The sequence below is a fragment of the Gossypium hirsutum genome, chromosome D03 (genome assembly GCF_007990345.1).
Source record: "Gossypium hirsutum isolate 1008001.06 chromosome D03, Gossypium_hirsutum_v2.1, whole genome shotgun sequence".
Classification (NCBI taxonomy): Eukaryota; Viridiplantae; Streptophyta; class Magnoliopsida; order Malvales; family Malvaceae; genus Gossypium; species Gossypium hirsutum.
The window spans coordinates 52,550,110-52,563,873 of NC_053439.1; the positions used below are offsets into that span (position 1 = coordinate 52,550,110).

At 30.5% G+C, this 13,764-nt stretch overlaps 1 protein-coding gene across 1 annotated transcript; it reads left to right on the forward strand.

Moving 5' to 3' along the window:
* The first annotated feature begins 5,281 nt into the window (after nucleotides 1–5,281).
* Nucleotides 5,282–11,235, forward strand: LOC107919034 (putative disease resistance protein RGA3). The gene is made up of 3 exons (XM_016848569.2): nucleotides 5,282–10,041; nucleotides 10,178–10,239; nucleotides 10,821–11,235. Exons 1-2 carry the CDS (start codon nucleotides 5,432–5,434, stop codon nucleotides 10,182–10,184), a joined length of 4,617 nt encoding a protein of 1,538 aa, XP_016704058.2. The 5' UTR covers nucleotides 5,282–5,431; the 3' UTR covers nucleotides 10,185–10,239; nucleotides 10,821–11,235.
* The last annotated feature ends 2,529 nt before the right edge of the window (nucleotides 11,236–13,764 follow it).

Here is a 13,764-nt window from a genome sequence, read left to right on the forward strand (position 1 = left end):
TATTAAATATAAGTATGTATCTTTAATAACGTTGAAAATTATAGTATTTGATATCAATATTTTAATATTTTTAAATCTTTAAAATTTAAAATTTATTATTAATCTTATAATATTATGTTATATTCAAGTTAATATCTATAAAAAAAAAGTCAAGTTTACTCTTTTTGTATAAGGTTTAATGCTAAGTTTGTTCTTCAAACTATACTTGTTCCCATTTTAATACATAAATTTTTTTTTGTCTCACTTTGCTAGTTAAAACTACCCTCCATTCCCATTTCACTTATTTTTTTAATCGAATTAAAAAATTGATTGACATGTGGCAGTAATTAAAATGTGTCATGTGACATATCTAGCTAATTAGAATGTGCCATATTGCAATAGGTTTACTAAAATTAAAAAATAGAAAAAGAAAGAATATTTAAAAATTAAATATTTTTAAAAATACTTTCACTTTCACCATTCGTTGATCGATGTTTTCTTTGGCTTTTAAATATTTTCAAATTTGCATAATTTTTTTAAAATATATACTTTTTTCAAATTTTTTAAAACATAAAAAATTATAAAAATTATATATTTTTCTTTTTTTAAAAAAATTCAACTAAACTTTTTCAAATTCTAGACATTAAGATTTTTTTTTAAAACTTTTTCTATTTTTCTATTTTTTATTCATTTTTTTGAATATTTAGATTATAGAATTTTTTGGAAAAAATATTACAAATTTTCTAGAACATATTTTTGAATGTTTTAAGGTTTTTTTAAAAATTTTATAATTTGTGATAACAATTATTAATCAAATTAATTAAAAACTAAAATTATGATAGTGAAAGTGAAAAATTATTTTTTACATATATTAAATTATTTATATAATTTTATCATATATTATATTTTTAAAAATTAGTATTTTCTATTATTTTTAATATTGTTTAGTTAATATCTAATACTAACTTCTTAAAAATATTAATGTAACACCCCTATACCATGTTCGACTTAAGGAACTTGATATAGGAATATTACATTTGGTGCCAAATTAATTCTTGGCTAATTACTAATATAATTTGAACACAAAACTAATACTTAGAACATACCTAATATATTTCATGCATTTCACCAATAATCATTCATAAAATCATTATTTCATATATTTCATTTATACATCTCAATTCAATAACTTATCCTATTTCATATCTAAAACCTTACAACATTAGTCTTTCAATGACTATTTCACATTCATTTCAATTTCCCATTACATTTTAATAATTCATCCATCATCGGTTTCCATTGTCAATTCGTTCTTTTATACTCAATTTACAATTGTAATCTTTAAATACTCAATTCATACAGTAAATCAACAAATATATCTCAATAACTTGTATTCAATTAAATTCAAGTATTATTTCACTATTTCAAATTATTTTATTTTCACTTCTCATTTTTACATTATTTCATATTATCAAAATCTATTTCATAAAATTTATCCTTATCTGTTTCTTGAACCATAATTCTTACCCTTTCACATATGTCATATCATTCAGATTTAGTTTTATCAGTAACTTTATTTCATTTGCCCTTATTAACTTGACTCAGACTTGGCGGATACACGGATTCCAACCAAATACACCAGTAAACAGTAATCAGTAACGGTAGCAGTAACAGTAACAGTATTCAACACACAAAGTGCTGAATCTGTAACAGTAACAGTAACAGTATTCGACACACAAAGTGTCGAATCGGTAACAGTAACAGTAACAGTTCGACACACAAAGTGCCGAATCAGTAAGCCGGCAAATACCCGTACTCTTCCATATCCTATGGCATGCCAACTATATCCGACTAGCCCGACTAGTTAATAGGGCATTTAATTCACTTTTCAGTACAATTTTCATCTTAGTTCAGTATCAATTATAATTCCTTATTTCAATAAGTTTCACAGTATTGCAGTAATTTATTACTTTAGGATTTTCACAGTTCAATGCAGTACACATAACAGTATTCAGTATTCCATAATTCAGTTCAGTATTAGTCTCACATATCAATTTCCACTTTCTCAATTTCAATTCCAATAAAATCCATATCACTCACCAATTTCAATATTCCAGTTCAATTCAATAATTCAATTCAAACCATTTCAACTTCTATTCAATAATCACATTTCAATTCAAATTCACTTTCCACTTTCTAATCTACCAATACATATTCCAGATATTCACATGTAATCATACTTCGATTCAATTCAAACCACTTTTCAGTCAATACTCAATTCAAGTATTCACACTTATTCATACTTTAATTCACTTTTATTCAGTTCATATATATATATTATTTATTTTCCAATCAAATTCAAATCACTAATTACTTTTCAGTCCATATACATTTCAAAGATTCACATATTTTTTTTTATTTTTTTTATTTTTATTTTTATTTCAAAAATAAATATATCTCATCATGCATCATATAATTCATGAAATTAACATTTAACCATTAAATTTTAGCCATATGAACTTACTATTTCATTATCTTTCCACACTTGTTTCCTATGCGCATCACACAAGATATAAACATATCATTTAACCATAGTTGCAAGCTAGTGTATTTAAACATAACTCTTTTTGGAACTAACCACATGACAAACCATTCATGACATTATTTCATGCCAAATCATATACCGAATATACCATACACACATACTATGAAACTTTATTTTCACACATGAGCTTAAACCATGACCAATAATGCACAAATATAAGCATCATTTCTATTTCATCGTTTATCAATTATAATCAAACATATGACCAATTATACACAAATCATTCATATATTTCCCAATTTTCCTCCTCCTCCTCTCCATTCCACATCCTTAATGTGTATAACACACTTAAACAATATTAACTATAATTTCACTATTCACTCACATGAATATTCAAATCTGTTTATCCGAGTCAGGGTCACTAAATTATTTTTATCTGGAGCTACAGAGCTCCAAATTAAGATCTGTTAATTTCCCCTGAAACTAGACTCACATATATTCTTACCATAAAAATTTAAAAATTTTTGGTTTAGCCAAATAGTACAGTTTATTCTTTAAAGTTTTTCCCTATTTTACTGTCTGACAGTTCCGACCACTCTTCACTAAAAATGAATTATCTAATTGTACAGAATTTGGATGATATTTCCGTTTGTTTCCTTTGAAAATAGACTCACTAAGTATTATAAGCATATAAATTATAACTCATAATTATTTTTATTCAATTTTTGATGATTTTCCAAAGTCAGAACAGGGGAACCCGAAATCATTCTGACATTGTCTCACAAAATTTATTATATCTCATAATTTACAAATCCATTACTTACACCGTTTCTTTATGAGAAACTAGACTCAATAAGCTTTAATTTCATATTTTATTGACCCTATAATTCAATTCCCACAATTTTTGGTGATTTTTCAAAGTTAAACCACTGCTGCTGTCCAAAACTGTTTTAGTCCAAAATACTGATTTCCATTTTGCCCCAAATTTCACAGTTCATACAGTTCAGTCCTTGCTCAATTAACCCCTCAATTAAGCTAATTTTTCTCAATTATTACTTTAACTAGACATTATAAGTTATTTCCCAACTATTGAAATTCAGAATTTCCACATAAAATCCTAACTTCAAACTCTTTTACTATTAGTCCCAAACATTCACTTTATATTCAATTCTTTCAATAAAATCAGCATATGAACAATTTAAGACTCTAATGCCATGCTAAATCATCATATACTTCCAGCATGTATTCATAGCAACTTTCAACTTCTTACATAGAATCAAAAACCAATGAATTTAACAAGTGGGCCTAGTTGTAAAAGTTACAAAAACACAAAAATTTCAAGAAATAATCAAGAATTGAACTTACTTGCAGTAAAAATATGAAGAACCAGCTTGAAGAAACCCTTCTATGGCGTTTTAGCTGATGAGAATGCAGAAAAATGAAGAGATATCTAGATAATTCCACTTTGGTCCTAACTTTATTAAGCAAATTTTGTAATATTCTAATTTTGCCCTTAATTCTCCTTACTTTCTTGCTGATTTCATGCCTTTACCGTCCAGCCCAAATAGAACTTGGGTCCATTTTCCTTTTAAGCCATCTTCTTTTTATCATTTAAGCTATTTAATCATTTCCTATAATTTTGTATTTGTTACAATTTACTCCTTTTTGTTCAATTAATTATCGGAACTTTAAAATTTCTTGACGAAACTTTAATACTAACTTTTTAACACTCCATAACTATTTATAAAAATATTTATGGCTCGGTTTAAAATCTTCGAGGTCTCAATACCTCGTTTCTTATTCTAATTATTTTAATATTTATTTCTAGTGCACTATTCACTATTTCAAATTTTTTCCTAACTTCACATTTAACTTATATTCATTAAATTAATAATATTTTCTACTCATTTGTCGAATTTAATGATCTCGAATCACCGTTCCGACACCTTTGAAAATTCAGGTCATTACATTTTTTCTCGTCGGATTTGTGGTCTCGAAACCACTATTCCGACTAGACCCAAAATTAGGCTGTTACAATTAATAAAAAAGATTAGTACCAAATTGGATAATTTCAATCCTAAATAAAACAATTAACAGGTGTGGAATGCCTCTATTTTAAAAACAGTTTGAGGATCAAATTGATAGAATAAATAAATATTGAAGATTAAATGTGCTATTATACCAATTAACAAAAGGTTTTTCTTTTTATCAATTTAAGGAAGGAATTCAAACAATAGAGTATAAATTATATTTTTTAAAATCAGGTTAAAACATGAACATAAGCATTATTTTTTTTTCATAACTTTTTACGAAAAATTTCACTCTACGTAGGGACAAAGTTAAAAAATCTTCTAGGAGACGAAATTAAATTGTAATTTTTATGGTAGCAAAAATATAATGTCTATCCTTCTTATAAATTTAAATTTTAGTTTCTAAATTTTTATTTTTAAAATTTAATTATATTTTTTAGATTTTAAAATTCAAATATGAAATATTTTAAAAAATACTCAGTAATTAATGTTGTATGGACTTAAATTTAACAAAATAATGTTAATAAATTTAACATTTGAACTTGATTTTTGAAATTTGAAAAAAAACACTAAATTCTTAAAAATAATAGTATATGGGCTAAATTCTTAATTTATAAAGAGTTTAGGGATTTATTGCATAAATTAACCTTATTATTATATTCGAAGCTGATGCCATATATTAAACAAAATACATTTAAAAATTCACAAAATAATGTCATACATTCAATACGCAAAACTCACTTCAATTCACTTTTACTGAAGCAATTCATCTTCATTTCTTCTCTCCATTTCTTCTCTCCATTTCGGTTCCTGGACTCGGTATCTTGTTGCTTTAATTTTCAGGGTTAGAAATCTCTTCTTTTCTTCTTTATTTTCAATGCAAACCTTTCAGATGGCAGGAGAAATGATAGCAAAAGGTCTTTTAGATGCTACCCTACATGCACTAGTGTCTGAAGCGAATTCAATGGCCACTAACCAATTCAGCCGTATACGGAATTTCAAGAAGGATCTAAAAAGACTGGGAGAATCACTAGAAATGATGGAAGCTTTCTTGCAAGATGCAGAGGAAATGCAAACAAAGAAGGACGCAGTGAAGCTTTGGTTGCAGAGGCTCAAAGATGTTGCTGATGAGGCTGCTGATATCCTTGATGAGTATGACTATGAAATTCTCCGAATGAAACTGAAGATTCGGAACCAAATTCGAAGAAAGGTACTCGACTTCCTTTCTTCTAACAATTCCATTTTATTTAGTCTCAAGATGGCTAAAAAAATTAAGGACATCCTTGAAACACTGGATGGCCTTAACAGAGACGCCAGTTCATTTGGTCTTCAGCAGAGAGCTACAGAACATGTGTCTCCTGTACCTAGAAGATCAAATGTGGAGACGTTCTCTGTCATGGATGAATCGACCATTGTTGGAAGGGAAAATGATGTCTCAAAGGTGGTTGACCTGTTAGTCAATCCTAAAGATGAGCAGGTTGTTTCTGTTGTACCTATAGTAGGTATGGCAGGTCTTGGCAAAACTGCATTGGCAAAGCTGGTGTATGATGATCTGCGTGTGAAAAGGCATTTTGGTGTCAAATCCTGGGTCTGTGTTTCTGATCATTTTAGTGTCAAAAAGATTTTAGGAGCGATGTTTGAACAGCTTACTGGTGATAGACATACCTCAATGCCAGAAAATATGAATGCAATGATTATGAAGCTCAAGGAGAGGATAGAAAAGGATCAGAGCAAGTATCTTCTTGTCCTTGATGATGTCTGGGATGTTGAGAAATGGGAGGAACTACAGCTTTGTCTGAAAGGAGTTAGTACAAATGGTGGGAATGGAATTATTGTCACAACACGCATTCAAGATGTAGCATCAAAAGTGCAAGCCCTTCCAAATCGAAGGCATCAAGCAGGAAGACTAGAAGATGAAGAATGTTGGTCCATAATTAAACAACGAGCATTGATGGACTCTCCAATATCTCACGAATTAGAGTTAATTGGAAAGGAAATTGCTAAGCAATGTCGAGGAGTGCCGTTGGTAGCTAAACTTATGGGAGGGATAATGTGCAAAATTGAAATGAGTCCTCGCGCATGGTCGAAAAATCAAAGAACTGATGCATGGGGTTCAATGGAAAGTGTGTTAAAGTTAAGTTTCGATCACTTGTCTTCTCCATATGTGAAGAAGTGTTTTGAATACTGTGCCATGTTTCCTAAAGATTATTGCTTTGGGAAAGAGGAATTGATCCAACTGTGGACGGCTGAAGGATTTCTTGGCAGCTCTATGGAAATGGTAGATATTGGTGACCAATACTTGAATGAATTGTTATCAAATTCCTTATTTCAAGATGTCAAGAAGGACAAATTCGGGAATATTCTCACATTCAAGATGCACGACTTGGTGCATGATTTATCTTTGTCTGTGTCAAAGTTTGATACTTTGTTTTTTCGAGAAAATTCCACTCTCACCTCAGCTCAGTGTTCTCATATTCGTCATCTCAATGTTGGATGTGACGGGAAATTATTACCAGAAATCTTAAAGAAGGTAGCTCCACACTTACACTCACTGTTTTCTGAGATTGATGTGTTCAAGCAACTATCAATAAGCTTCACAAGATTACGAGTCCTAAAGTTTGTCGGTGCTAATTATGTTCTTGAGTTGCCAGATTCCCTTGGAGAATTGAAGCACTTGAGGTATTTGGACATCTCAGGGACCTTTATCAAAGCACTGCCTAAGTCCACAGCTAAACTTTACCATCTCCAAACATTAAGGCTCTTGGATTTGCCGAGACTCACCCTTCCAGATGGATTGGAAAATTTGATAAGCTTGACGCACTTATATTTTGATAGTCAAGAAGTTCAGCCAAATAATATTGGAAACCTAACTTGTCTTCAAACATTACCCCTATTTGTTGTGGGTTCAGAAAGGGGACGTTCGATTAAGGAGCTAGGATCCTTAAACGAACTGCGTGGAAAACTGAAGATATGCCATCTTGGGGGTGTTAGAGACAAACAAGAGGCTAATGGAGCAAATCTGCACCGTAAAGAAAAATTATGCAAGTTGATATTTGATTTTGAAGGGAGTCACAGTGGGGGTGGTTATAACTGTGAAGAAGTGATGGAAGGTCTCCAACCTCACTCAAATTTGCAAAGCTTAATTGTTAGGAATTATGAAGGTGAAAGCTTTCCCTCATGGATGTTAAAACCTGTTGGTGATTCTAATACTGGTTTGTTTTTGCTTAACAATTTGATGGAGCTGAATTTTTACGATTGCATCAACTGTGAAAGTCTTCCACCTCTGGGCCAATTGCACAATCTCCAGTTTCTTGAGTTGAGAAATATGAAGAAAGTGAAACACATGGGTAATGAATTTTATGGCAACGAAGGTATTGATGGTATGAATAAGGTGATCAAGGTGTTTCCTGCATTGAAAAAATTCACCTTAAATGGGATGGCAAATCTTAAAAAATGGACAGCAATGGCGGCGACAAAGACGATCATGTTTCCTTGCTTGGTGGAGCTGAATATTTGGGATTGTCCCATGTTGAAAAGTGTTCCACTTACGGGACAATGTTCATCTCTTGAAAAGCTTAGCATTTTCGATTGCAAAAACTTAAGCAAGATTGGAGACGGATTATCTACCTCCACTTGTCTCAAAGAATTAGCTCTAAAGAATTGTCCTAATTTAAGTTGGATTCCAAATTTGGAAGGATTTTCCTCTCTTCAAAATCTGTCAATTGATAGCTGCAATGAATTGGAAGCTCTTCCAATAACTGGGAGGTGTTCATCTCTTGAAAAGCTTAGCATTCTCGATTGCGAGAAATTAAGAAAGATTGGGTACGGTTTATCTACCTCCACTTGTCTTAAAGAATTAGAGCTATTGTGGTGTCCTAATTTAACTTCCATTCCAAAATTGGAAGGATTTTCGTCTATTCAGAATCTGTCAATTGATAGCTGCATCAAATTGGAAGTTCTTGAGATATCCGGAGGATGTTCAGTTTTTGTAAAGCTTAGCATTTCCAAGTGTAAAACATTATCCAAGATTGGAGACAGATTATTTACCTACACTTGTCTCAAAGAATTAAATCTAGAAGATTGTCCTAATTTAAGTTCGATTCCAAATTTGAAAGGATTTTCGTGTCTCCAAAATCTGTCAATTCATACCTGCAACGGATTGGAAGTTCTTCCGATATTTGGAGCATGCTCATCTCTTGAAAAGCTTAACATTTTCGGTTGCGAAAAATTAAGCAAGATTGGAGACGGATTATCTACCTCCACTTGTCTCAAAGAATTAGGTCTAAAGAATTGTCCTAATTTAAGTTTAATTCCAAATTTAGAAGGATTTTCCTATCTTCAAAATATCTCGATTGATAGCTGCAACGGATTGGAAGTTCTTCCAATAATTGGAAGGTGTTCATCTCTCGAAAAGCTTAGCATTTCCGATTGCAAAAAATTAAGCAAGATTGGAGACGGATTATCTACCTCTACTTGTCTCAGAGAATTAGGTCTAAAGAATTGTCCTAATTTAAGTTGGATTCCAAATTTGGAAGGATTTTCCTCTCTTCAAAATCTGTCAATTGATAGCTGCAACGAATTGGAAGTTCTTCCGATAACTGGAAGGTGTTCATCTCTTGAAAAGCTCAGCATTTTCTATTGTGAAAAACTAAGAAAGATTGGAGACAAATTATCTACCTTCATTTGTCTCAAGGAATTAGGTCTAAAGAATTGTCCTAATTTAAGTTGGATTCCAAATTTGGAAGGATTTTCCTCTCTTCAAGATCTGTCAATTGATAGCTGCAATGAATTTGAAGTTCTTCTGGTACAAGAGTTTCAAGGAATAGAAGGCTTTCCTGAGTGGTTGGGAAATCTCTCTTCTCTATGGCGTCTAAGTTTGATTGGTTTTGGAAAGCTAAAGAGTTTTCCTCACCAACTTCAACACCTCACTGCCCTTGAAGATTTGACTATGTCGGGGTTTCATGAAATAGAAGCCTTGCCAGAGTGGCTGGGAAATCTCTCTTCTCTAAAGCGTCTATATTTGAGTGGTTTTCGAAAGTTAAAGAGTTTTCCTCACCAACTTCAATTCCTTTCTACCCTTAAATATTTGACTATAGAAGAGTTTCAAGGAATAGAAGCCTTTCCGGAGTGGTTGGGAAAGCTTTCTTCGCTAAGGTATCTATATTTGAGTGGTTTTGGAAAGCTAAAGAGCCTTCCTCACCAACTTCAACTCCCCAGTGCCCTTGAAGATTTGACTATGTCGAGGTTTCATGAAATAGAAGCCTTGCCAGAGTTGTTGGGAAATCTCTCTTCCCTAAGGCGTCTGCATATCAATTCATGCAATAAACTCATGTACCTGCCTTCTGTAGATGTTATGCGAAGCCTCTCCAAATTAAAAACAATTGACATTTTGATGTGTCCTCAATTAGAGACAAGATGTGAGAGGGAGAGTGGCCCTGAATGGTCCAAGATTTCCCACATTCCACAAATAATTTTTAATGGTCGGAGGTAAGTTCAATATCTTAAACCACAACTCTTACCTCTTTAGGCTTCATATAATTAGTATCCCCTTTCTATTTGGTTTAGTCTCTTATAAAACTTCCTTTTGATTTTCTTTTGGTCTCTTTTTGGCATTATTCTGCAGGATCTAGTTTGGGCACGGATACCTTTAAGACTCTGTTTGCGAGCAAAATTATGGATAGAAAAGTAAGCATTTCTTATGACAAATTAGCCAATTCTTCTCTACTCCAAAATATGTAGACAGTATTTAAAACTGATGGCAGAAACTTGATCATTTAATAGTTAAAAGCTGCATCAAATCACTTCCAACATACATGTTGAAGTTTCTCATTCCTAGCATTGATTTCTATGGAACTATTTGTAGGCTGTTCTTTTAGTCTATTGAAGCACTGAATGTTTTCTATGATTATCTTTGCAATTGACAAACTGGTTTTTATGTTTTTATTTGATAAAGATTTTGTGGATATGGTAAGTCCCTTTCTATATATAGTCATTGCAATGTACAACTATAAATTCAATCACATTGCAAATGAGCCTCATTTAATTCCTGAACATTACCATAACTCCATAAAACATTCATTTAGTTTGGAGCTACAAGTCTCATATATTGCTTTGTTCATCCTTTGTTTTCTGCTATTCTATTGCTTCTAATTTAAGGACGATGAAATTTTCATGGTTTAACCTTTTGTTAAAGCCAGTACTGCTTATATTTCATGAATTATCCAGTATCTACTCATGAAAATTTTGAATTCTCTTTGGATGTGAAGGGAGATGTTGATAGGGCTTGCGTCAGTGTATTGATATCCTTTCCAACATTGAAGAGCTATAATATAAAAGACAGCTTTGGTTCACCAATGCAGTGTTGATCAACTCTTCGATTGGGGGCTTATCTGAGGTTTGTCTGAGCTGATTTTTGGATAATGGCTAGTAGGCTTGAGGATTTCAATTTGGATTTTCCATACGATTGGGTAACTTTAGGGGTTTTTTTTTTATGAATTATAATAATAGGATAAAGTCTGAATTACAAATGTTTTTTTTTGTTTCTCTTTAATCTGCATGAAATAATTAACTTTGTTGGAGGTATATGTTCTTTATTGGCTTTGGATTGTGATTTTGTAGCAAAACTTTTGAATATAGTAAAGTTTTTATATGGACTTTCAAGTCCCGTGGTTTTTATCCTTTGTTTTAAAGGAGTTTTCCACGTAAAAAATCATGTGTTTCGTTTAATTTATTTTTCATGATTATTATGTTTTATTTTATGTTGATTAATGATATATTGTGTTATTAAAGTTATCGTAATTATTAATTGATATTTATTAAAAGCTAAAGAACACCAATTATACTAATGTATTGGGTTCCATCCCATCAATATTCAAAGATTGCCCCACATTCAAGTGATATCCATTTTCCTTGGCTGCAATTTTTTGTTAGTTATATGAAGCAACAATGTTGTTAAATTATCTAATTTCAGTCCAGACAACAAGGGAAATAGCAACCATATATATATACCATTATAGATAGAAAGATCCAATGGCCTCTCAAAAGTTTTTAAAACAGCTACAGTTACTATGCAGCACCACTGAAGTTGGGAGCAAAAGGTGCTCATATAAAAAACAGCATGAGTTTTTATGCCAAACTATTTTTAAATTTGAAAATGGTTTACTACTTGTTATATACTAATTAAAATCTCCTAAAATTTAAGTCATGAGATCCCTGTTAGAGGTGGTAATGCGAAAGACAGTCTCAATCTATAATATATTTATACTTGTTTAAGTCGAATTTAATCCGACATGTAATTTAAAATTTTTTTTCAAGTCATTCATATTTCTTAATCGCTCATATTTCTTAAATCCTAAACCCGTTCGTTTTAGGCTCACTCTTATGTTTAAACCTCGATTCACAATGTAAATGATGATGATGATTACCATAATGATTTATCTCTAATTGATTTCATGGGTCAGGCCACGAATTTTGCTGCAAAAACTTCCACATCCAAAATTTTGATACCGCAAAAAGAAAATAAATTGATTAATTTAACTTTAAACATAAATGATTAATTCAAGTTCGAAATTCACCACACGCAATTAAAATATGTAGATTTTGAAGTTTAAGTTATGTTAGTTAATTTATAATCTGGATTTAGACAAACTCGTAGTTTATGCTATAATAATTTGATTTTTTTTGTTTTAATTCTTAATCTATTTATGCTATAATAATTTAATTACACACCAAGTGATTATTAGGACATGTATTTATATATATACTTTAATTATATTCTACTTATAAATTTTAAAAATAATTATTATATGAATTATTCACATATATATTATTAAATATATCATTTCCTTTGTAGATTGGTTTATAGTTAAAATATTATTACTATAAAAAAAATATGTTATTACTATATGGGTCATAATTTATATTTCCAAAAGGTTAAAAATATAAAATCTCTTGTCTAACCCGACCGTCAGGTTCGAGCCATAGGATGCTACAATTGTTGTTGGAATTTTCTCACTCAACACACGTGCGATGTCATGATGAGAAAGCATGGGATGTCGTGACGATGCTACATATTACTTAAGTAAGTAGCCACGTTTTAAACTCCTAGCAAAGTTCTGTCTCCCAGTTTTGATTACTTCAAGGATATTTTAATATAATTAGACCTCAAATCTTAGTCTATTTAAAGGGGTCATTGTATCTCTATTTTGATGGGTCAATTAAGAGAGACAAAATGTAGTCGTAAGATGAGTTTTAGAGAAAGTTTCGTGATAGCCATCGAGAAGAACTTTGTACCCAAGTTAGGGCTTTTATATTTAGGATTTGAGTTTTATACATTTAGTACATTTAAATTTAGATGTAATCTATATTGTACTTTTATTTATTTACTCATATTCTAAAGAAAAACTGAAGCCTCTTTACTTATAACTTTTTATCCTCCTAACTTAATGTTTTCCACGATGAAATTTGTGTCTTAATTATACAATTACATGAATAAATTCTTGCATATTTTTTAGTAAAAAAAAATTAAAAGTATATCTTCCATATTTCCACGAAATTTATTTCTTGGTAATTGAAAAATATAAGATATATTATTTATGGGAAATTAATTTACCTTTTAATAAGTCTTAAGATATAATTTCCATAAATATTATTAGATAATTAATGAATGTGAGAGATTTTTAAAATTTTTAATTTACTTATTTAAAATCTTTAATTAATTTTTAATTAATTAATAATTGCATATGCTAATTTTATACAATGCAAAATGTAAAAAACATAATTAATTAATTAATAATTTTCTTCTAAGAGTAACACACTTTTGACAAGATCATTGAACGAGTACTTTTTAAGTAGCTTACGTAATGGTATGCAATAAGTGAGAGCTCAGTCACAATACTTTACTGGAATGAATTCATGACTAAATAAATTTATAATGAATAGCTGAAAAGTCGAAACTTAATTATAAATTATTTTAGTCCCCATTGCATATCTAATTGGTCTTTCTTCTAGCTTGTTGAAACAATGAATAAATTGCATGTAAAACCAAATAAATAGAAATGAAAAGAAATGATTAAGTAAGAGAAATGAATCGCATTTACAGTGAACATGGTTTTTTCGCTAAGTACAGAAAATGACTTGAGAATTAATTTTAGGTTTTTCGGGTTATTATTTAATTATAATTGAAACTTGAAAATTAAATTCAATTAATTG

Excerpts from the sequence above, each read along its gene's own strand:
- LOC107919034 (XM_016848569.2), top strand. The coding sequence starts at position 5,432 with ATGCAAACCTTTCAGATGGCAGGAGAAATGATAGCAAAAGGTCTTTTA.